Source organism: Grus americana, chromosome 2 (genome assembly GCF_028858705.1).
Source record: "Grus americana isolate bGruAme1 chromosome 2, bGruAme1.mat, whole genome shotgun sequence".
NCBI lineage: Eukaryota > Metazoa > Chordata > Aves > Gruiformes > Gruidae > Grus > Grus americana.
Genome location: NC_072853.1, coordinates 1,882,933 through 1,908,368, shown reverse-complemented (window position 1 = coordinate 1,908,368; position 25,436 = coordinate 1,882,933). Strand labels below are relative to the sequence as shown.

At 48.7% G+C, this 25,436-nt stretch overlaps 1 protein-coding gene across 1 annotated transcript; it reads right to left on the bottom strand.

The window, feature by feature from the left end:
- Nucleotides 1-390: 390 nt before the first annotated feature.
- TOP1MT (DNA topoisomerase I mitochondrial) lies at nt 391-25,197 on the bottom strand. The gene is made up of 17 exons (XM_054814880.1): nt 24,934-25,197; nt 23,639-23,754; nt 21,428-21,549; nt 20,546-20,668; nt 19,843-20,030; nt 18,965-19,109; nt 17,993-18,136; nt 17,271-17,456; nt 16,564-16,632; nt 15,410-15,524; nt 14,034-14,161; nt 13,238-13,332; nt 12,137-12,286; nt 9,219-11,717; nt 1,889-2,190; nt 1,110-1,229; nt 391-821 (listed from the first exon to the last, which is right to left on the bottom strand). Exons 1-14 carry the CDS (start codon nt 25,029-25,031, stop codon nt 11,615-11,617), a joined length of 1,782 nt encoding a protein of 593 aa, XP_054670855.1. The 5' UTR covers nt 25,032-25,197; the 3' UTR covers nt 391-821; nt 1,110-1,229; nt 1,889-2,190; nt 9,219-11,614.
- Nucleotides 25,198-25,436: the final 239 nt, after the last annotated feature.

Genomic DNA, 25,436 nt, shown 5'->3' with positions numbered 1-25,436 from the left:
TTATTTTGGAGGAAGAGAGCTCAGCTATACAGACCCCAGGGCTAGGAACTGACACAGGACATATCATTTGCTAATATACCTTCCCCACAGTCCCAGACCTTCTCAGGACCAGAGTGTTGACAGCATACTAGAACAATACCATTGGAGATGCAAATTCATTATTTTTCCAGACCTTTTTCTATAAACCTTCAGAAATTTCTGCCTGGCTGAAACAATAAGAGACACACTCCCGTCTGGGGCTGTGCTGATCGGAATTGTATCCTCCTCCTACTCACCTCCATTTGTTTAGCAGTCTGTAATTGCATGAACAACCTGACCATGCTGCTTGCAAAACCGCAGCCTTGCTGTGAGTCAGCACTCAACAAAAAAAGAGAATAAATAATAAACATCTTGGATTTTTTTATTTTTTTTTTAATGATGGCCACAGAGCCCTGTTGCATGAGAAGCTATAAAATAATAACTGAGGGATCTCTTCTCCATCAAGCTCAAGCTAGCTTCAGACTGGCATTTCTGTGCCGGAACATCAGATGTTCAGAAGATGTTCTGGGGACAGATGAGAAAAATGACTGCAGGTGCTGGGGGACCAGGATGGGTTAAGAAGCTTGAAGGGGTTATTCAATGGGGACCTCATCACAGTCCAGTCCAGAGAAGGGTGCTGGTAACACTGACCACAACTGCAGTTCCTAGCACCGCTACGGGAGGTCTCATCCCATGTGCCTCATTTTGATTGCAGTTGTCCCGATTGCAACAGCTGTAAGCGTTTCAAAACACATCACAGTTTGAAATGCAGGTTTTGCTGATCAACTTCTGTTCGTGAGTGCCTGGATAAAAAGTCAAACAAAACCAGTCCATGAATCTTTCTTCCAAGGGCAAATCCTGACTTTACTGTGTACAGTGTGCGAGATCACCCAAGTCTATATGTGTTCATTTAACTACCCTCTGCCTCGCTATTCAAGCGCAGAAACAATTGGGCTGTAACCCAGCACTATTCAAGTTTTTCCAAAGCTCCCCGAAAGGGGGAAAGGACACAGACCCACTGAGAGCAGGGCTGAGACACACAGGAGTGTTGGGCGGTCACAGCCCAGGCACTTCATAGCAGTGGGACTCACCTGCACCTATCTTCTCAACTATAGTCACGCAGGCTGTCTCATTTTTGGTACGTAATGAAGATTTCAGGCACTGATCGTTGCTGGTCTGGTTGGTGCAGGTGTAGCACATCAGCGAATTGACTACAGGGAGGGGAACATAAATGATTTGCATGAGATCAAAGCAAGAAATCCCTTCCCAGCTGGACCCGTTCCCATCCTCACGCAGGCCACAGAACATAGAATAAGACATAGAGGATTTGGCTAAGCCAGTTCTACCCTTTTTACTATCTCACACCCAAAATTGCCAAAGACACGCTTCCCAGTAAAAAAACCCTCCTTCCAGGGGAGTGGGCAGCAGAGGCTTTCTTTCTAGTTGATATTCAAATACCCCATTACAGCATTTAGTGAATGGTCACAGAGCCAGAAGAGCAGTGAAGGTTGCACTCAATATTTAGCTCAAAGCTTGACTGCACACCCATCCAAGAAGTGTAGCGTTAGCTGCAGATCTCAAGATGTCATCAGGTTTGCAGAAAAAACCCAAAGCATGATGAGAATAGGGGAGGGTGACAGATTTTGGCTTGCTCTGAGGGCAGCTCAAGTGCTGTAGGGTATCTGCAGCACAAGTCTTGTGACAGCATGGAGAGGCAAAGCTGATCATGCAGACCAGCTCCTTATCCATCACTATCTACTGACTTCTTAAAGACCACTGGACATAGAAGTTATGGATGTGGCTTCTCCCCAGAAAAATGCCATCTCTGTCCATCCCAGCCCAAGCCTCGCAATCATCCTGAACAACTCACCAATGTCTACACAGAGGACAACAGCCACAAACACCATCAGGAGAGCCCTCATCTCCGTTTGCTTTTCTCTGCCTGCATGGTCTTCAGGGGAAGCAGTTCCCAATCCTGTGTGGAGTTCTAGTCGGGAGGGCAACAGATGCAAAGGCTGGTGGTCCTCAGCTGATACAGGTCAATCCACCTGTCACACGGTGTGTGCAGCCCAGACCAGGGGGCTGACACCTACTTGCAGAGCCTTGCAGTAGCCCAGTGATCGCATCTGCTGTCCAAGTTCTGTGCGTTGCCTTTGCCCAAGCACACGTTATCTAATATCTCAAAAGAAGACAAAAGGAAAGCAGTTGCTACTGATAGCAGTGGTTCCTCTTTGAAAGATGACAGGACATGACATAAAAGGTAGGTGGTGACCAGCCTAGGAGGAAGCAAGGCCACCAGAAGGGGGTTGGGGACTCTTGGACTTGTATGGTGTGCATTGGTCCTAGAGAAAAGGGGATACGTATGCTGGGCCCACCATGGAGGAGACAGTCTTTGAGGACCAGGACAAATGCTGCAGCTAACCCAGTGGCTGCCTCCCCTCCATCTTCATTCAGGGTCAAGCCTGGAGCCTTGGGTTAGCACTGGGAAGGCTTGTTCCCCCTGCAGCTATGCGGATTTCCCTCTCGTGACTTAGCCCCAAGCGCTGCTCTACCAGCTCTGTTACTACAACTCTAAGCTTGGTGTGGTGCAAAGAAGATCAGGGGAGCCCAAGAGAATGCGAGAAAGACCAGGAGAAAGATGCCATGCTACTGCTACAGCCTCAAAATCTCATCTTATCAGCAAAGAGAAAGCACACCATGCTTATGTGTATAGATATCATTAGTATAATTGAAATCTTGTGTCTCATCCAAGAATGATTGTTGGTCTAGCTACTGTAGGAAAACAAAGAATAATCCTACTCAGAATGATATTATTAAAATTATTACACACTCTTAGAGGTTTCTACCCCTTTTCTTGCTCACCCTTCACACTCTCGGGGGTTTCATACTGGTGACATTATGGTGAGCCATCAGTATCTGGAGCCCCACACCAGGAAAAATAAGATGTTCATGTCGATGGTTCCTTCTTCCTCTTCCTAGGATTCACTCAGAGTAATTTCAATTATGCTTAGTAACTTTTTTTTTTTAAACATGCTTTTTTCATCAGCGTGCACCTATGTGTTACATCTCGATTTACTATATGCAGTACCTTTTATATATGTTGGGTACTACTTTTGTACTGTTTGTTACCCCTAAAACCAGCCTGGTCCAGCTCCAGGTCTATATTATATCAGGTCTGAGTGGTTTATAGCCGTGGGGTCTCCAGTTCCGGCCCAGGACCCATTTCATCACCCGATACCTACACTCCTCTGCACCACATCCCACATCTCCACTTCTCAAGACCTTTGCTGTTGTACGAAGCCTGCATTTCTCTACACTATGTCCTCGAGTCAGTCATAAATACCTCATTCTACGTTGCTCGTTACTGCTATCTATATAAACCTACAGCTGCACTATGCAAAGACAGACAAAAATAAAACAGATTAGCCACAGCCACTTGGTCAATTAGAAAAATTGCTCTTCCCACTCAGCTAAGGTAAAATAAAAAAAGCCTCAGGCAGGTCAAGACAAGCACAGTCAGAGCAAACCTAACAAGCCTCAATTCTGAGGTCTTGCAAACTCAGTGGAAAGCTTACAGCCTGTTACTAGCGATGGCAATACCAAATTAAAGTGCTAACGGATAACAATCCATCTTGTCTTAGACTCTCAAAGGGAAAAACATGGACTGAGCTATTTTGTTTTATTTATAGAATTATAATGCCTGTTTATTTATTTTTAGTTTTCCAGCACACAGAAAGGCACTATGAGGACAACCCAGCACAGCCCCATGTAGAAGCTCTTTCAAAAGTGATAATATAAAACAGGAGGAAGGAGGAAATAAAAAAAAGGGGGGAGGGAGAGAGAAGAGACCAAAAAACCTATTTGCACAGCGAGGGAGCCAGGGATTGTGCAACCACAGTCACGCTGCTTGCTAAAGGTGCCACGCGGCAAAGTCAACCCAACCCAACTGGCTGTAGGGAAAATGAAACTAAATCAAACATAAGTAACAGCAATAAAGGAGGACATCACGAAAGGAGTCTTGACTGAACCACAGCCTGTTACGACACAGACCGCATGCGAAATTGAGAAGATGCTCGGCTCTTTGCCGGCATCACCAAGACCCATCGCGTGCTCACGTGGCAGACATCACTACTACATCAGGACAAAGCTGGGGTTGGTGACCCCCCATGAAAGACACAGGCATGAAGCAGAAGGCTGGACGAGACATGAGGTTGTAGCCATCCAATACAGGCTCCCAAGGGAGAAGAGAAGCCTAATACAAAAAAAAAAGAAAAAAAACCTGGGATTGTGCCATGCACCTCGGTTAGGAAGAGGCCAGACCCGTTAGGTCACCTCCGCTCATTGCCTTCAAAATCTCACCACTCCTGGAAAGGCAGCCAGCAGAATTTGCTTTTGCAGGCACTTGAGGTCATCCCATCCCTATTTTTGTGAGGAATCCCCCAGAAACAGGGACAGTGCTGTGTCCAAGGATGTACAGGAGAGGGGATGGTGGATATTTAACCCCCTCCAGGTCCTGTTTCTGACAAAAGCGGGGTTTGCAACAGCAGGAATGAACTATGGGAAGTCAGAAACTGACTTTCTGCCTGAGGGACTCCCAAAAATGAAACATGAGCCCTAATTAAAGCTGGTTGCATTAATTGCCACCCCATTCTCTTCCACTTTAGCAAGCTAAGCCTTCAGGAGTTGGAGTCCAGCTATAGCTTGAGAAATAGATGGAAGAAATTACACAGAGCAGATTTAAAAAAACAAAACCAAAGAGCTCATTCATGTGTAGATGACCTCTGAGAAGGGATTAGAGAATTCCTTGCTTGACCCACCTTGGCAGATAAATAATCTGCCCTGTTTACAAGAGAAGGGGTGGTCTGTATGCAATCCACCAAACAAGAAACACGGCCTTTTTTTTTTTTTTTTTTTTTTTTTTTTAGAGGCATCAGCTATCTGCCTCACCATCCCTGCAGCAATACGGGGGAACCACTAGAAGCTACCTGAGTTTGCAGAGACCTCGCATCACGCTCTTCTGGGGCTCATGGCAGCAGAAGGAATTTATGAGGCCTCCTGCAGCTGCGAAAGCAGTTATTCAAAGGCTTATTTCTGAGTCAAGCCAATCACTCATAATTGCAGCTTAATCCAGACTTGGATTAAGAAAATTAATTAATTAATTTATTGGAATTACTCATGCTCCATCTTGCAGTGGCTCAGGATTAAGGTCTAGAGAAGCCAGTCTCAGAGCTTAGGACAAGCTTACCTGAGCTGAGCTCTTCCCAATTCTTTATTTTCTTTTGAATAACACATGTTCTCAGCTAGCCAAAAATATCACTACTACGGCTAAAAAGAAGCTGTAGGAAGAATCAGTCTATGTGTCATCTACTCATTCACTGTGGGACACCCAAGACGGGCAGCCATCCATCCAGTAGAGTTTTATCCTTGCCTTGGAAGCTCTCTTTCTGCCCCTTATTAGACTCTCCTTCATTTTATCACAGGGATCCAATTTCTCATAGGTTAATTGTCTGCTTTTCTTTGCAGACACTCTCCTTGGCATCAGCAGCACTGCATTTACAAACATATGACAAGGGCTAGTGTCTGTCCAATTTGAGCTTATTTTACAGCAGTCTGAGCTTGGCTGATGCTTGATGGACACAGAGTACAACTGTGTAAACCCAGGGAGCTCCTTAAGCACATTTTATTTATGCCAAACCACTGATGTGACCTTCTCTCCTGCTAAACCACATGTGAAAAGGAAATGTGTCCCTTCGTTGTGGTCAGAGACAGAGGGTCTGAAGCACAGGATTGACAGTCTAAACTTAAATGTTGTTCTACCTTGTTCCTCTCATATCAACAAAAGCATTCACTTTTAAAGTTTCTGTTCTATTTTTCCCTTTTTTATTTTCCATTTTTGCAATATCAGGTCTCAAGGGAAGGAAGGAGGGGAGGAAAAACCCTCTGGAAACCCTTCACATTTCTCTTCCTCACATCCCCAAAGGGGTTTCCCCACCTCTCACATGTCTGCTAGACTACAGCTGTTTTGTTTTCCCCTTAATCTGATCACTCACCAGGGAGCAGATGCAGAGCATAAGCAGCAGTTCAACAGCAAACCCTCCTCACTGAGGAGTTTTCATCACACCCACTTCCCTCTCTGCATCAATTAAGATGAATCAGCCAAAAGCCCATCTCTCCGAAACACCTACGGGTGAGCAAAGGCCCTCTCATTAAGCAGATGAAAGAGCAGCTAAGCAGCTTTGATGGCTGCCCTTCCTCTGATCACCCGCCAGGACCTCTTCTCCTCCCTACGCAGCCCTGATGGGCAGGGGAGCAGTACTGCCAACCCCAACCACTATGGAAAGCAACTCTAGGAATCAGGAGGCTGATACACGTTTTTTTCCATCAATGAGGATCAATAATCTGTTGGCCACCTATCAAGAGCTCAACTCTTCCGCAGGAGAAAGCACAGCGTGGGAAGGTTGCCGATGAGCGTGGCTTGGTCCAAGGGCTTTAGTGCCTGCAAAAGATGCCAACGTGCAGGCTTTATGTTCCCATCTCTCCAGGATGCTGATGCAGAAGCAGCAGGCATGGATGGAGCCCCACCAGACTCCAGCTGCTCAAACAACTTCCTATGCAGGGAGAGGTATTGCTCATACACACCCCCAAGCTATAGGTTGAGATGGTTCTGCCTCCTTCAGCTCCTACCCCATTCCTCCAAGGCTCAGCAGGCTGGTGTTCAGTGGAAGGTGAAGTTCAAAGAAGCTCATGAAGTTCAAGGAAGTCTCAGATGTGGGGCTGAATGACCCCACGCAACAGAGCAGGCTGGAGGAGAGCAGGATAAGGGGGATTAGTTGTTGCCTTCAGCTATTTTATGGGTGGTGGCTATGGAGAGGCTTGGAGGTGCACAGGAAAAGGGCAAGCAGCTGGTTACAAGAGGCAACAAGGGAAATTCCAACCAGATATAAAAAAAGAAAAAAAAAGTTTGCCAGGGCAGCAATTAACTGCTAAAACAGAGACCCTGAGATGTGGTGGAAGAATCTCCCTCCCTGGAAATTTTGAAGTTTGGCTGGAGAAGCCCTTGAGCAACCCAAAGTTGGCCCTCCTTTGAGCAGGACATTGGACTGAGTCCTCCAGAGACCCCTCCCAAGCTCAGCATTTCTGGGAAGAGGCTGGGCATGGGCAGCAGATGCTAAAGCAAGACAAGAGGAACTTCTCATTACCTCCTACCACCCAGAGGTTTATCTTATCAAACAGCCACAGTATCAGTGCTGTCCTCGTGCCATCTCACAGTGCAGAACATCCCCAGCCTGAAGGCAGGGAGACAAACTGAAGGTTTTTGTTTTGTTTTTTTAAGAATCATTATGTAACTGGAGCAGCCCTAAGCCCATCCCAGTATCAGCATGAGCAGCCAGCTTTGTTCCTGTAAGTTTGCCTTGAAGTCTCCTCCCAATCAATATAAACAGGCTTTTATGAAAAGCACAACAGTAACCCAACAAGTTACAGGGGAAGATACCACTTCTGGTTTTGCCTGAAAACAGATCTTCCCTTTTTGCATTTTTTTTTCTTCTTTAAAATAAAAAAAAAAAAGGAAGTAATTGCAAAGGAAAAACACTAAACTTTTTGACTGTGCATTTCACTAGTCAAATACTGGGAAAAAGTGCTAGTATCTTGACTTTTGTGATTGGGCTACCACGTGTCTTAGGCATCAGACTTAAGTGCCTACAGAGAATGCAATTCATTGGAGAAGCTGAGTTGAAAACATCCTTGGAAGGGCCAAGGTAGGTAGGTAGGCAGGCTTCAACTGACCATGCCAATATTGCTTGGAGTCACCAAATAAGCCCAAACCATTGAGCTAGAAGGGGATCCTACTCTCATAGATGTCTTTGAGAGGCCATGATCCTGCTCTGTAACCGTGGGATAGTGGCCGTGAAACAGAAACTATAGAATCAGGTTGAGATAATTAATTTGTAACCAAGGTAATAGGTAATGAAGCTAACTGACCATGGCAAGGTACAGTGCTGCTATGTTCCATGTACAGTCCCTACCAAACTGAACAATAGGTTCGGAGATATTAATCTTATGAAGTAAGTTGCTATGGACAGGTGCACCTACAACAATGATACTGCGCATGCCTGCAAGAAGAGGGTCACCCAGCAGACACAGGTACACAACCACTGATGACCACGAGACACCCCTTGAGGGCCACCGACTCAAATCACCGAGCATGTGTGACGGGGAGGAGAATATGGAAATGGATTCTAAGAAGTGATTATCATACGACTGCCTTTTCTGAGAAAAACAATGAATATGTATGTTTTGATCCTACATAACCTGTGTGTTGGTGATCACCTGGCATGCACGTTGGGTGGAGCTATCCCCCGTGCATCCAGCGCTGCAATAAAGAATGCCTGCCTTTTAACACTACATTGGTGTTATGAGGTTTATTCCTGGGTTTCAGTGACAGCTCCACAGCGTCCTGAGCAGTGGAAAATCCCTGTCAGATTGGGCATTAGGCCAGACTGCTGCTTCGTGCCACCGTGATGTCAATGGCAAGTAGCTCAACTTCTCCAACCTGTATCTCACTTGCTTATGGCTAAGAGCCAGGAAGACACTCCCCAGACTCATCAGCCTCTCTTTAAAGCTTAGCTGTTTCCAACACATAGTGTTCCTCACCCCAGTATGGGTTATGTGATACCTGGCAAGACATATGAACTCTCCACCTTGCTTTTGCTTCATACCTCCCAGGCACTTAGGCATCCAACCTTAATTTCACTGAGCTTTTTTTGACAGAAGTGGTCAAGCCCCATAGAACCGGCTCATAAGGCAATACAAACCAGGGTAACACCCTTTGAGGAAAAGATCCTTCATTTAAGCTCCCCCAGAATAGCTAATAATTGCTGTTTAGCTGACACTGGCAGATCTTTGCAGCCCTGACTTCCAGAGCATCTGAGCATGGCCCTCCTTGTTTGCTGCAGCACAAGAGGCAAACACAAAGCCTCCAGCTTTATTAGCTGAGCTCTCACTGGAGTTGAACCACCTCAATTTTGCTCTAAGCATGGCATTTTGGAGAAAAGCAGGATGCTTTGATAGAGACAGGAAAGCTGTTGAGGAAAGCATTGCTCTGTAAGCATGAAATGTTGCCAGCGCCCACTTTGTGGGTCTACCACCCCAGCAAAAACAGGGTGAGAATGGACAGACCATCTAGGACAGCAATTACCCACCCCTTTCTGCCCCATTAACTCAGCAGGGGATCATAGCACTGATGGGAACCTGCTGGAGGAGAAGCCAAGGACCGAGTGACTCATTTCACTCCAAAGTTGCAGTAGGATTTGCTTTCTGGGGTGATTTTTCCCCACTACTCCCCCAGAAGCCATTCATACTGCTGCAGCTGCTCTTACTAATGCAGATCCTTTCTCACATGGTGCTTGAGACACTTTTTCCTCTAGGAAATACTTAAAAAAAAAAAAAGGAGTTATTGGTTCAATGGAAACACCAACAGTGCTCACCTACTTGCATCTTGCTCTTTTTCTGCTACTGGAAAACAGCAGCACCCTTTCACTACGGGCTTGGCTAGAATTACTCCCTTATTTGGGATGGAACAAGCTTTCCACCACAGTTAGTGGAGAATATTCACTTTAACCTTTTTTGAAAGCCAGAAAGCATTTTAGCAGGGTGTGCAGAAAGACATGCCCATCCATTGGGACCAAACTGGTTAGCTCTGTTTCAGAGGTACAGATCCAACACAGGGGTCAAGGCATGCTTGGCAGCTCCTGCCTGTTGTTTGTGCAGCTGAGCTGATAACTGGTCTAGCTTTGCCAGAAAAATAAGTCTTGCCACCATTCAGATTGATTTAGATCCCTGTTTGAGGAGGCAGTTGCCTTGTTAAAACCAACATGAGCTCCTGGAGCTTGGAGAGAGCATCCGGTTAGAGTTTTATAAACTGTCACCTCTCAGCCAAGTGGTGGAGCACACCCCAGTGCAGATACAGGATAAAACAGCGTTGGCTTCACCCATGCATTTCCCCCCCTCATGTTTGTCACAACTCTGATAACATGCAGCAATTCAATTTTGGTGGCTCAGTTTTACATACGGACACTTAGGGACCACGTAAAAATGTTTTTTTCTTTTTTTTTTTTTGAAGTCTGCAGGCAGGCTCTTTGCTTGAAGGCAAAGGATTTCCTACCAAGCCTAATCCCCTGCAGACAACTGAGCATACACAGACCCCATTACAGAGACAGAGCCCTGGCTCAGAGCTCTGCACATCAGCTCACAGCAGAACTGCGTCTTGGATGAGTTGCAAAAAGCCTCCAGTCACAGATACTCAGAAAAAAAAAAATCACTTTCAGTTTTAATGAAATGCATTTGAAGTACCTGACTTCCAACCAAAATAGCAATAGTTTAAACACAAGAACAAGCGGCTGTAAGTGAACACATGGGAAGCACCAAGAGCTTTGGACTACAGCAACCTGAACATCAGCCCCGAGATGCCAGAAGGCTTTGCTGCCAATGCAACAGCTTGCTTACACCTGAGATTCGCTGGCACGTAGGCTAACCGTTGCCAGGTACATGCTGATATCGCTTATTTTTTTCCTCTGAAAAGCAGCCAGTTCGGCAGCAAGCACCAGCAGCGTATGCTATCAGTCCCTGCCTGCTCCATGGGGCAGGAGCAGACTGGGGAGGATGCAACCTGATGACAAAGCTGGCATCCCAACACAGACACAGCTCCATCAGCATCGGTACCGCTCCCCAGCACGCTTCACACCCCACCGGAGCCTGGTCCAGCCCAGCATCATCCTTTCCTATTGCTAAATCTGTGGCTGGGTAGTTTAGTTTCTGCTACTGATACAGCGAGCCGAGCCAGAGCCAACTGAAGGAAATAGGGGAAAGGAAATATGGCCCCGAATGAGATGTCCTCTCCCAGACCAATCATTGAACGCATAGGGGTGATTAAAGTACGCTTCACTCATGCCAAGGTGATTTTCAGCCCTCCAACGTGAGGCCAGCACCTCCCCCTCCTTTTCCTGCCATTCGCTCCCTCCCACAACATTTTTTCATTGTGTTTGTGCAATTGCGTAATTTTTTCCTCTCCTGGAGGTGAAAGGGCACAAAATACCCTCACGTGTAAAACCCTGAGATTTTTCCCTTCCTCTCAGTGCATCCCTGACCCAAGCCCAGGTCTCATACTGCAGCTGCCTGTTCCGGCGCTGTCATTGCCTGGTGTTTCCCCATCAAGCCAATTCAGAGAGTCTGAAAAGGGCATCACAGCTCCACTACATCAAGGAGATAGGATTAGATCTAATCTTGTTTATCAGCACAATTAAGGCGCTCATTCAATCTTCTTCCCAGACTCTGGAGGAAGAAAGAAAAGATCCAAAGCACTTGGCAACTCCGAAGAGGAATTAAAAGTTCACAGAGTCACTGCAGTCAGGATTGGTGTCACAACTAGCAATACCTGTTCCAGCTAGAAACCCAGTGTTTTGTATACTAAAAAGGCACAAAATACCCGTATCAAACTTGTTCATTAGATAACTCCCCAGCCCCACCCCTGCAACGGCATGTAAAAAGAGCCTTGCAACAGCACCAAATGAGCACCACTTAACACAAAAGGCACTTTTTCTCAGAATTCAAAGTCCTCGTCGGCCATGTCGATCGCCCAGGCAAATTTCTCCCTCTGCGTCTTGTTGTAGATCTTCTCGATGGGCACGCCAAACTTCTTGCACCTGCACAGACCACAGGACAGCCGTGGAGATGTGCTAGCCATCCTGCTCTGCTCCCACCACAGTGGTCCTCTCCACTCAGGGTGCAGCATCTTTCACCCTTACAAACTCCTTAGCCCCAAGCTCCTTAAGAAATTAATTTTGCATGTCTATGAGCAACAGCACAAAGTGCCCCCTTCATGCTCTGAACCCACAAGGAACATCCTGTAAACCATTGTTTGTAGCAAGGGAACAGTTAGCTTTGGATTTTGCTGACGTCCCCCCAGCACCTCCAGGGGTTGGGCAGGTTTCTCTGGGCGGAAACAAAATTTGTTCCTTTCCCCAAAAGGCTCAGGAGTGTGTTTATCCCCCTCCCCAGAAAGTACTAGGTGATCTTCACATGTATGAAGGGAGATTTGCCCCATAGCATGCCCAAGGCTTACCAAGCTATGCTAATCCTGGGGTCCAGGTAATTCAGCTTGGATGTGCCCAGAGCTATCTGCTTGTTCTCCTCCTTATCCGTGGCCTGGACGTTCAACTTGGCCAGTTGCTCTTCCAGCCGCTTCAACAGCTTCTTTTTCTTCTCCAGATTGCTGAGGGCAAAGGAAGAGCAACCCAGACAGCATGTTAAAGGGGAAAAGAAGCAGCAGAGGTGAAATACAGAGCAGTTCTGGTGTGCTGCTGCCTGGGAGCAGGACAGGAAGCCAGCAAGCTTCAGCTCAGAGCAGCCTCTACACTCACCATAAGTCCTATAAGGCTTGAGCCTAGAAATACTCCAGAATGGCACAGTGGAAGATGCCATTCAGCACGAACCCATTTCTCAAGTACGTTGACCTCATAAGACACTTCTTAAAATAGAATTACTGTTACCAAAGTGGGGCAAGCACAGAAGCCAGCACCCAAAGACCACCTCCTCAAATCCAGGCTCCATGAGCAATGACCATCCAACAACCCGCTCTGCATCTCAGCAACACAAAGCATGGGCAGAAAACAAGAAACCCAAGAGTAAAACATGAAATACAAGCCTCATTTCTCTCCTCGAGCTTTGTCCTGTCTCTGGGCAGGAAGTTGTATCTGGGCTCTGGGAGGGGGCACAAATTTGGACAGACCTCATGCAATGACTACTGCAGAGATCATGACAGGACACAATCCCCCGCTCAAGCATCCCACGAGAAAACCAAGCATCAGGGCTGGTCTGTGCATCCCCAGCTTCAACCCCAAGCCAGGCATCCTTCGCACCATGGCATTTGTAGGATAACTCCAAGCCAGCAGCTTGGATTGAAGTCCAAGTATGCAGAGACATGTGCCCTATCACAAAGAAATACTCCTGAAGGAGCTCTTTGCAATCCTACAGTTGCAAGAAACCTTTCACAAGGCCTCCACCCATCTGCCAGGCTGCCATGGGACAGGAGGCACCTGGTACCCAACGTGGGCATTTCAGTTCTGATGAGATGCACGTAGGGCATTGGACTGCACCATCCCCATGCATGGGCCCTTTTGTAGGGGGATGTCTGTGCAAAGAGGATGGTAAGGAAGTCACTCACGCTTCTGCTTTGGCATCTTTTGTCTCTTCAAACTCATCTTCAGCTTTTTTCAGCTCTTGCTGGGCTTCCTCCACCTGTTGCTTCTTGGCATCAATCTGTGAAGGTAAATACAAAGTCAGCCCATACTCTCCTCACTGGAGGTCTCATCTGCCTCCCTCTTTCCCTTTCCTTTGCCACACTGCTCCTCAACTTCCCACCAGCCCTATTCCAGCTCCTGCTGGAGCTCAAGCTTTTCTTAGTGTCTTGCAAAAGATCCTCACAGCACTGATGCAAGAAACATTTGCAGCTCTTATCTGTTCTTGTGCAACTGCCTGAGACTGACTGGCTCGTGACAGTGCTGGAGCCCTCTGCAAAGTCCCAAGCTCACCAGCAGAGTGTGAACAAAAGCTGAGGACAGTTAAAAGTAGTAATTTGAGGTATTTCCATAGCAGACCCATGAAATTTCAGCTGGCCCTCCTGCAAACAGCCAGATGGGAAAGCCAATTTCCCTGGTCCTGAGCCAACTGTGTTGAAGCTGTGCCATCACAAGAGGCACCCAGCTTAGTCTGAAGATACCAAGTGATTAAAAAACCCAAAAGTCAAACTCTGTGCCAAGTGTGCTTCATCCAGAATTTCAGCTTACCCCATCCATCCCCACCCCTGGGTTTCTGATGTCTCTGCACTGATCCTGGTTCATTCCCTGCCATGCCCGATCAACATGAGCTCTTCAGGTACCAGGTTATTCACCCTCCCTCTACCCCAAAAACAAAAATCAGCAGTGAGATCAGGTCTGGGCACTCTGTTTGGTCTGTTTCACCTTAGTCTGGAGGTTTTGCATTGACTTCTCAAAGGTTTTCGGTGTAGACCTCTGATGGTTGCACAGGATGGCCACAGCTCGGTTAGCTCGGTTGTAGGAGAGTAGCTTTCCTGCAACATTGTCTTCAGCTAGAAATAAACAGAAGCATTACTATATCCCCTTTCTAGGAGTTGGAGAAGGCAAGAAACAGACCAGAAGCACAACAATTTGTTTGCCTTTACCATCATTTCTAAAGGGAAGAGCAATACTGGTTGTCAAACTTGAAAGACACTTAAGCATCACTGAATCTGATACTGGGCCTTATCACCCCCATTTATCCAAGGCAGGCAAAAATAATCATAGAATGGTTTGGGTTGGAAGGGACCTTAAAGCCCATCTAGTTCCAACCCCCTGCCAAGGGCAGGGACACCCTCCACTCCACCAGGTTGCCCAAAGCCCCATCCAACCTGGCCTTGAACACTTCCAGGGAGCCAAGGGCAGCCACAGCTTCTCTGGGCAACCTGTTCCAGTGCCTTACCACCCTCACAGGGAAGAATTTCTTCCTTATATCTAATCTAAATCTCCCTTCCTTCAGCTTAAGGCCATTTTCCCTTGTTCTGTCACTCCCTGCCCTTGTCACCAGTCCATCTCCAGCTTTCCTGGAGCCCCTTTAAGGACTGGAAGGTGCTCTAAGGTCTCCCCGCAGCCTTCTCTTCTCCAGGCTGAACAACCCCAACTCTCTCAGCTTGATTTCATAGCAGAGGTGCTCCAGCCCTCGCATCATCATTGTGGCCTCCTCTGGACTCGCTCCAACAGCTCCGTGTCCTTCTTTTCCTGGGGACCCCAGAGCTGGATGCAGTACTGCAGGAGGGTCTCACCAGAGCAAAGTAGAGGGGCAGAATCCCCTCCCTGAACCTGCTGGTCATGCTGCTGGGGATGCAGCCCAGGACACGGTTGGCTTTCTGTGCTCCAAGCGCACATTCCTGGCTCATGTTGAGCTTCTCATCAACCAACAGCCCCAAGTCATTCTCAGGGCTGCTCTCAACCCATTCTCCACCCACTCTGTAGTTTTGCTTGGGATTGCCCCGCCCCATGTGCGGGTTGCATAATGCAACCAACAAGCAATACAAGGAAGGGGGTGGGGGGGGTGGGGAAATACTCCCATCTTGTCTATCAGTTAGTCAGACTGTCACTGAGTGGGTAACAATTACTCACTTGGCATGGTTCCCAACCTGCTGCACATCCCCTATGTTACATACTACCCTACAACATGGTGCATGACCTGCCAAGGAGGGGCAGGCAGTTCTAGGGACCCCAAGGCAATGGATGGACACCGCTGAGCCCACTGCCCTCGCACAATGCAGCTGGTGATACCACCAACACTGTCAGTAACTCACAGTTAGTGAGTGCCTTGAGCTGCTCCTGCAGGGTGATGGAGGCATTGTAGGTCCTGAACACTTTGGCACTCAAACCATCCATCAGACTCTGGAGGTGTCTGTTCAAGATGGATGTCTGGAGGAAGGAAGATAGGACAAAGTGGGAGGGGAAGGAAAAAAGAGCAAGCAGAAGCTAGGACAATAAAGCACTTGGGTTTTAGGCAATCATCTTCTGCCTAAACAATCAAATTAGGTATTAAGTCTCCTGTGGCTTTCAGATCTACTTGTTGGATCAGGTTCTCATTCACCAAAAACTGGCACAAATTCCACCTAAACCCACAAAAAATTTCTCTGGAACTCAACAATTTCTGCCCATCTATGTCCAGGAGGACACATCCCACCTCCTGTATCACACCTGATATCTGTTCTACAGAGCACACGGGGCTGCAGTTGGACTGGAAGCAGAAGATGCTAAGAGGAGTCATCTGGGGTTTGGAAGAAGCCTTACTCATACCAAGAAAGCCTGTCACAGGTAAATCCTATATAACCAGAGAAGAGCAGCCTCTTCAGAGGAAGGATGCACAAGTGGCTTTGTGGAGGAGGAGCATGGGTGGCAGCACCCCATGTCCCGTACTGGGATAAGGGAGGGAGGAGTTTTTTGCAGGGAAGTAGCTCAGGAGGGAAGGGTGCTGCACATCCCTCCAGCATCTCTGTGCTCCGTCAGCCTCGCACGCTTCTGCTGAGCCCCGACGAGGTACAAAAGCATCAAGCAGCTGAGGTTTGACACCTCCAGCAATGCGCAGAGCAGTCCTCTCCAGGCTAACAAAAAGCCCAAGCATGTAAGTTGGGGGGGGGGGAGCAGAAAGCCACCTCCTTAGCGGGGACATGGGTTACTTGTGGGTGCAGGCAGCCAATGCCAAACCTGTATTCAGGGAAGCAGAGATGCTACGAGCACAGAAAGAGGATGGGAAAAAATAATCACATCATCCCAACAGGGTGTTCAAACAGTTACAGTGGTGTCTCTGGAGGGGGGAGAGTTAAAACCAGGGTGAGGGATGACACTGATGTAGCACCACAGTCTTGGTGCTTGCAGGCTGGACAGGGGTGTCATGGGTTTGCTTCTACTCCCTCTGGGCCATCCGTGCCATTTAAAGAACATAGAGGTGACAACTCACATTGAGCCTGTCAAAGAGGTCATCTCCAGGGTCCTTGTTCTTCATGAACAGCTCCAGGTTCTTGAACACCTAAAGAGGAGGAAAAGATGGCCCCAGCCACAAACAAGGAGCAAATCAGTCCCAAATATCTCCCTCATCTCCACCTGCCTCCTCACCCAGATATACTCAATTCAGACTCAGGTAGCGCACATCCTACACCACCAACCACCTTCTCAACTTCAAGGGCTGCCACTGGGACCCTCAAAGGCACTGGTGCCACAGGCTGTTCCCCCCTTCCCCCATCTCTGCTAACCCTGGCACTTCAGTTTCCCCACAAACACCATTAAAATCAACTATCCTATGGGCAAAGCAAAAAATAAAATATCAATTAGGACAGCTCAAGTCCTAAAGCCCATTAGTCAACTGACAATGCTCCAGCAAGAGCCAGCACTTCTCTCTCATGGTTCATAGGCTAGAACAACCTTGAAAGTCATATCCCAAGCTTCCTCCCCTTCTCCAGGCCAGGGTCAGCATGTGTGCCCTTGTCACCCAGCACCATTGCATCTCATACACATGCTGCCACCGTGGCTTTAAAGCACAGGAAGCTTCTTTGCAATGGATTTCAGATGCACATTTGGGACTGATGACCACTGAGAGAACGAAGCCCCCCAGCTAACCCTGCACCAAATTGCCATGCTGGCCACTGTCTCCATTTCTGCCCCACTCACCAGCTTCTCCACCGACACTTTGTTGTAGTAACGAATCGAATCTTTCCCAAGGAAGTCGAACTCCACCACATGCTCCTGCCCATCCAGCTTGGGGTGCAGCTTGATGTGCTCCACACGCAGGGAGCAGCAACCAACTGTGTCTGCAGTCTCCCCTTCCTCCTTCTCATTGCCAGCTCGCAGGGCCAGCTGGAAGGAGAGAGCAAGTCATGCATCCTGGCCCACCACAGTCCCCCTTTACAAGGTTATTAAAGTGGATGTGGACACGAAGAGGAAGAGAAAGAAAAAGAAAAAAAAAAAAAAGAGAAAGCTTTCTCAGGCCAGTGCTTCAACTAAATGGCTGCTGGTACCCTGATGGAAACCAAGCAGTGACTGCCTCCAGTAGGAGATTATTTCCCTGCTCTAAGAAATCCTAAAATATCCCCCCAAAATAAAGTTATCCAGCTATCCAGTGGGGCCTTGGCCATCACACAGACACACACATGCAGGTAAAATCCATGACAGTGCAGTCCCTGCACTGCCACACAACTGCATCCTCACATGAGCATCAGCAGATAGAAGGAGTCACCATCCTTCACGATCACTGCCAGACTCCTCATGTGAGCAACCCTGGCTAGTACAACCAGCAGACACCAAAAAACTACAGGGTGGGGTGGATCAGGTAAGCCAAATCCCAACCTCCACATAGATAGGGGACCTGGGGGCCAGCGTGAGGCTGCAGATACCTTATCAATGAAGTAGAGGGCCACTGCTCTTTGCCGCTTCTTCATCTCCTTGGACTTCCAATCGGCTCGGTACTGAGCACGGATTTTGTGGACAACATCCTTTAAGCGACGGGCTACCTCATACTTCTGCCAGTCCTTCTCCCCCTAGAAAGGGAAACCGAGACACTTCCACCCAGTGCCCCACGTTCCTTCCACCCCTACCAGTCAAACGCTGTTCTAGGAACACCTCCAGCAACTAAATACTGCTCAAACCCCGTTGTTTTCTTGAGAAAAATTCCATTAAGTGGAAAAATCAGAGAAGAAACAGCTCATCCAGGGTTTCCGTGCCTCTGCTGTGCTGGACTGAGGATCCTGTCCAAGTCCGAGCGGCTCATAGTGTCCTCCACCAGCTAGCAGCCAGCACACAGCAAGCGAGGAGCCAAGTGGTGAAACACTGCATGGCCACAGCCACTGCTGCTTGGACACCACCAACGTGGAATGACACAAAGCACTTGCTCAGTTGTCCCCAACTTGCACACAGTTTCCTTATTTGCTCTGAGGACTGGAAATAGCTTTAAGTCACCTTTCCCTCCCCACAGCATTCACTCCCTCTCTCCCATGGCACTACAGATGGTGATCCCACCTCCCCCTACCCTCCATTTACTGGCATAAGCTAATTCAACCCTAGAGACTCTGGTCCCTGCGGACCCTCTCAGCCCCTGCCTGGCTTTCAACAGCCTTCCCTGGACACACATGAGCACCACAGCACAGGGATGGCTCCGCCAGTAGCCATCCATCCCCTGGAATAGGCTTGACGCTTAACACTCATCTCTGTCCTTTTCCCCTCACCCCCCAGTGGGGTACCAATTAATTTAGTTTTCCCCATTTTTGTTGATGCACCACATATCTGCTTTCCCCAATCTTTCCACCTGGAAAAAAAAGCCAGTGGCCCAAAAGGCAACAGCTCTGCCTAAACAGCTGCATCACCCCAACCTTCAGCTTGGAGCTAGGGTTCAGCATGATGTACTTCAAAGTGTTCTGGATGTTTTCTGTCCATGAGGCCAGCCAGGTAACCGTGTTGTCGAAGCGCACCTCCTTCCACTTGTGCCCTTCTGGTGGCTCAGGGATCTTGGAGTCCCTGTGGGTAAAGCAGGGTTAGAGCCCTCAAACCGTGAAGAAGAAATAGGTCATCAGCTCAACTGCTTCTTCAGAGTGAGCCAAGGATGGTCGACACATGGTAAGTTTACTTATAGAAAACATACAGCCCTCCCAAAATTGCTCAACATGATCAGGTCTTTATCGCTTGGATGCTGCGGGCAAACAGAACTAGTTGGGCTGGTGGGGAGTGTTTTGAATCAAGGCCACAAGGTCCTCATATGGGTGGTTTAAGACCAATCCAACTCACATAACTTAAAGGACAAACACTCTTAACTCAATCACTGCTTTTTCTCCCTCCATTGAGTATCCTGGTTCTTCCAGCCAGTAGAAGCGACTCAAAAATGAGGAGGAATGGCTCATTTGGAAGAGGAGTACAGGAGAAGGAGTACAGAGTTGTTCCTTCTTCAAAGGGGCACTGGAGCGTTTGCAGTTGTCAGGTGAACAGTGTGGGCACCAGTGAGATGGGAGCTGCTGACCAGCTTCCTGGCCACTGTATGTCCACAACGAAACTAGAAGTCAGACCTAACTGCAAAGCAGACATCTGGAGGTGACCAGGAAGCAACAGAAGGGCTCCAGTGAGTTCAAGCCTGAGGGTGTGCAAAGCAGTGATTGTAGGAGATAACAGCACAGCAAAACCCCACAGCAACTCAAGGCAGAGATATGCTGTTTATCCCAGTCCCAAAAGCAGCTCAGCTCTTCCCATGGCAACTCACTTGCTGCAGTTGATGACAACATCTTCTGGCATGATCCTCTTCTTCAGCATGCCCATTTTGGGGTGGTCACCACGTCCACGGAACAGCCCCGGCGGCTCAGTTTTGAAGTTGCCTATCTTCTCCCGGTGCCCATCAAGGATGCAGTATCCATACTCCTCCTGGATCTTATCTGCCTCCTCCTTCAGTTTCTGAAATGAGCACCATCCCACAGGATGAAAACAAAACCCCGTGACTTGTGCCTGCCCATCTCTACCCTCCTTTCCCTGGAGAAAGCAAGGCTGGAAAGGCAGAGCTCAAAGGGTGGGAGGAAGAGGCAAGCATGCGTCTAAGTCCCTTCCTAACAAATGGCTCATCTCCACCCACTTTGTAAACCCTCATGGTGATGATGTCCCCACATGAGATGCTGATGGAGTAAAGCCTGTGCACCACCAGCAAGGTCCACCATCTTTTGGACAGGGCAGGACCCTAAATCATGATCTGAAGATGACTAGTACCCTGAAAAGCCATGAAACATGCAGCCTCTGCAGATAAACTTAGCAAAGAGAGATGTGATGGTCACAGAGAGATTGAGCTGGTCCAAAGGCTAAAAAGGTCCCAGAGCAGGGCATAACACCAGGAAAAGAGACAAGCAGGAGCTGACATACCTCAAGCTGGTCCCAGAACAGATCAGCCAGCCCCAGATGTCATAGGAAACAGTCCTCACCTGCTTCTCCTCTTTGGAGAGTGCTTTCCGTGCCTCACTTTTGTCCACAAAGTACTTATGGATCTCCCTGAAGTCACACTTGTCCAGGTCTTTGATTATGTTCTGCTCCTTCAAGGTCATCTCCTGAGCAAGAGATTGAGAGGGGCTGGGTAAAGCCGGGAGGCAAAACCAACTCTGCACAGAGCTGCTGCTTATGCCTCTCCTTCACAGAAAAGGACATGGAGACCCACATGCTAGTTCTTCAGAAAAATCAGGAGGAAGCAGCCACCCTAGCCACATCCACCCAAGACAAAGTTGCCATGGCAGGAGGCCAGGCTGTGTCTGGACACCTGAGCCTGCATCCACAGAGAAGCAAAGCACAGCCAGCTCTGGGATGGAGCAACCTCTAACCTCTGCTGCAGGAACAAGTGATCTCCAAGCATGACTGCGAGCAGCTTGCAGGGACTGCAGAAGCAGCACCAAAGGTATCTGCGGGGCACGTAGACTTGCCCTAGTAGGCATCTTGCTTTTATTTGGGGACTGAGCTGTGGTGCTGTGGGACCATGAGGTTAATTCTTCAGAGGGACACATGCCCCAAACCATTTGGGAAGCTGTTTGCAAGACCCAGCACCTGCTTTCTTAGATAGCATCACTAAAACTCAGAGGGAGAACAAATGCCAACGTGAAGCCCTCGAGGATGCTGCAGACAGCAAGCCCCAGCCCAAACCCACAAGCAGCAAGGAAATAAGTCATGTAATTTAGAATCTCATGATTATAAATAAAGAACTAAGCCACCAAAAAAGCCTCTTCCCCTCCATCCCACACCACAGCCTAGGGTCTGCCTGGGGATGGTGGGTTTAATGCAGAGGACGGACAGTAAGGAAGCCCTCACAGGGAAGGTACCTTCCTCCAGTCATTGAAGAAGTTGTTCTGGAAGATCTCCTTGGTTGTGTATTCATGATCGAGCATTTTGGCATAGAAAGTGGCGATTTCCTCCGTGGCCAGGCTCAGCTTTAGGGGTTTGCCTAGGAAGGGAGAGGACCTTTAGCATCAGTTATGGGGACAGCCCAACCTCAGAGCCCCAGGCAGTTGTTTGGCTAGTCTCCATGCTCACAATGCCAAAACAGGGTAAGGGGTGAGAACAGACACTGGCAGGACACTCAGCCTCGCCCGAGGATGAATACCCAGAGCACTTGGCACAGCAGGACACTGCTGCAGCCCATCTGCAATCACACACTTCATCTTCCTTTTCAGGAGAGGAAATTGTGATTGATGTCAAAGTCACTAAGCCACCATGCGATGATGAGTTCTAAACTTCTAGCTCTGCAGAACAACACAGAGGTTTGTTTTCCAACTATGATCACTTCCAGAACTATGCTGGATAGCCGGGATCCCCCTGGGAGATGTTTCATCTCAAGACCTTTCCCATGCAGATGGAGCAATGATAGGAAGATCAAAGACAAGACTTGTGCAACAGATACAGGCGCAACAGCCTCTCAGGGTTGTCCAGTGGATGTCGGATCATTTCTCGGAGGCAAAGCCCCCATCTTCTCCTGATCTCTTTGGCTAGAGCAGTCAAGTGAAGCCAAGGAACAACTTGACTCTTCCTAGGGAACCAATACTTTGAAATAGCTTTTCTAGGCAAGCTGCAGGAAAAGAACCCTGCAGATCTCCAGGGAATGGTTCAATCTTACCTGTGCCAGACACTCTGGTTTTTGGGGTTCCTGATCTCCAGCTGAACCGCAGGACATGTAGGGCTGCTGTGAGGCTGTGACCCACCAACAACCTACATATGCCAGCTCAGCCACAGTCCATCCCTACTCAGGGCTGTTCCCTGGACACAAACGTTTTCATCCAGGAGTGGTGACACCTTTAGGAAATGAGCCCAGACACCCAAGATCCCAGGCCAAAGCCATCAGCCCAAACGCACACACACATAGGTCTTCACCAGCTCAGAGGCCGCAGAGAAGGTCCAAACCCCATGCAAGGATTAAATACAGCTGCCAGGGTTCCTCCTCAGAGACAGAAGTCTGACAGCCACATCGATGTCCCAGCAGTGCCCTCTGGTGACAGCATTGCCAGACCCCTTATTTCCCCAAATTGGTATTTTTTTTTTCCTCGTGTAAAAAACCCACAGAGCATATGAAGCTCCAGTGAGGGGGCTTAGGACAACCAAGACCCCATGGGGCTGCAGTCCCCTCCCATCTCCAGCATCTCTTGGAGAAGTCCCAAGGTCCTTCTTGCCACCCTTCACCTGATCTATCAGAAAACTGTTCAGGGATGAAGCTGAGAGTCGGGAAGAAAAGAGAGCCCAGGAGGCATGGTAGGAAATCAAGGAGGACAGCAGAGACCTGGATCCATCATGTCAATCTCGGCCCCTCACCGATGCACTGAGTTGCTCTAAGGAGATCCGTGGTAGACCTGGGGTCAACTTTGGGAGCCATGACCAGGAGCTCAGAGCAGCCCAGTCAAACCCTGCAATGTCTTGGAGGGGAAGTGATGTGTCAGTCACTGAGGTCGTGGGACACGCAGACTGCAGCTCTCAAAACCAAAATCACGTTTTCCCAGCTTGCAGGGAAACCATGCATGAGCCAACTTAAAGCTCAAACCCAAAAGGCATCTTAATGAGAAAAAAATTGTTCTTTTTTTTTCCCTCCAGTCCGTCTTCACAAGAGGTATGCAAGGAGTTCAGGCAACAGCAACAAGATGCATTGCTTCCCCTCGAGAAGCTTAGGGTCCAACCCCACCACTGCACATCTTGCAGCCAGGAGAGACTGTGAGCAGAGGTAGAACCATGCGTGGATCTGGGACTTGCATTACAGCATCCTAAAACCAGCTGCAGGCAGCCACACAGGAGCCCTCACCCTGTCCCAGGGTGCTCTGCATGGAGGGGATGCGTGAAGCACCCTACAACTGTCAGGGGCTCCTTAGCCCCCCAATCACCCCATGACTCCTACCAGTGCAAAGCCCTGCAAGCTGTAACCCATGGTTCAGGCTTTACCCAAAGGGATATTTAGGTCCTTTAATAATTTATGGTCTGCAATACTTCCCCCCCCACCACACAAGATATCAACACTTCAGCTGGCCCCAGGTCCCCTCCCAAGGTGGACATACCATCGTAATAGAACTGCACGTCATCTGGCAGCGGCTCATAGAGGGGTGCGAAGTAAGGTCCTCGGTGCTCCAGTTGTGTCCACTTTACCCCATCTTCTTTCTTCTCCTCTTCCCACCTGGAAGAGATGCACAGGGACTCATGAGAGCACCTCCACCCTAGGGTCTGGGACCTTCTCCCAAGGTCACACCAGGAAGATGCTCTGTGAGCAGCAAGGGTTGCCATAAAACCTGAGTGAAACCCTGTTGTCTCCGCTACTGCCTGTTTCCCCACGCTTTCAAACAAGGAAGACTGCAGTGCAACCCAGGGAAACACATCTTGAGGAAGGGGACACACTTGGTGCGGTGGACGTGGAGGAATGCAGTGGGAGAGCAAAAGGATGGATGGGTCAGCCAAATCCACGGGGACAGGCACAGAGACCCCATCGCTGAGCAAAAAAGGTTCTTTGGTGTGAACTGAGCAGACTTCAAGGGCTAAAACACTCCCCCCTTCCCCCCCCAGACCTCACTGCATTTTTTTTTTTTAAAAAAAGCACACAAAAAAGGCTCATATGCTTGTTCCAGAGGAGGAGCTCACACCACCCCATGTTCATGGCTAGGAGACCACCACCCCATACTACTTATACCTATGGTCTTAATGCAAATAAAATCTTAAAGCACCTCTCCTCCCTGCAGAGCAATTAGGATTTTAAAGTCACCATGAGCCTTAGCTGAGAAACAACGATTTAAAAAAAAAAAAACCCCCACACATAACCAAACTTTAAAATTAAAAAAAAGTAGAAAAATAATGAAGACACCCACCCTGAAGAGCAGAGGAATAACATTAAAAAAAGATAACCTAGGTCAGGGGCACAAGAAGCCTGCCAGAAAAGTTTGCTGATGGCAGCACATGGGACAGGGAAGAGATCTGCTCCCTCGGCTCAGCGCCTATCTGCCCATTAACCCCGGCATCTCCAGGAAAACAAGGATTGCTGGGAAAACACAGCAAGATTTCACCCTGGGGAAGAAAAACCCCTGTGTTTTATGCTCAGCGGCGCACCGGAAGTATTTCTGGCCTTTCTCCTCCCCACAGGAAGCGGAGTGGAATAAATCAGTTGCATCAAAAGGTGCATTGTGCCAGGAAAATATAGGGAAAAAAAAAGATACTAAAGAAAAATCAGCATGTTACAGAAAATTTGGCTGAACATCTCTCAGAGACAGGCAGTCACAAGGGCGGTTTGCAGGGTGCTGCAGGGGCTCTGTCTCTCCTCCCAAACCTACACGATCCCCCACCTCAGTAGATCATCGCCTGCACTCACCTGCTGCAGCCCCCCGAGCCTGGACGGAGGCAGAAGGGGTTGAGCTGGGGGTGACGGACCCTATGGCCAAGCAACGAGGAGGAGAGATGCCGGTACATGCCACCGACCACTCGCGGATACAGCGAGGCTGATGGATGCCCGGGTCACCCCGGGCATCCTGCCCCACCACCCTGTTACGTGCCGGGGCATGGTGGTGCTGGTGCCCAAGGAATCGCCATGACCAGCCACCACGATGTCCAAGCAGTCCAGGTTGTGGCGCTCCCCACGTGCCCGGGCAGCGCAGCCTTATGGGAAATGTAGTCCCGCACGTGTTTTGGGGAAAAAAACACTGCTGCAAATTGAGCTGATGCTACATACCAGCCTCTCACCTCCACACCAGGCTCCAGCCCCCCCCCCCCCCCCCCCCAAAAACAAGACATTACTTGGCAAAAAAGCTGCTTAGTCCCATTTTTCATACCACCCTGTGCCCCCCAAGAGCTGTCCCAAAGGTCCAGCCACCCATG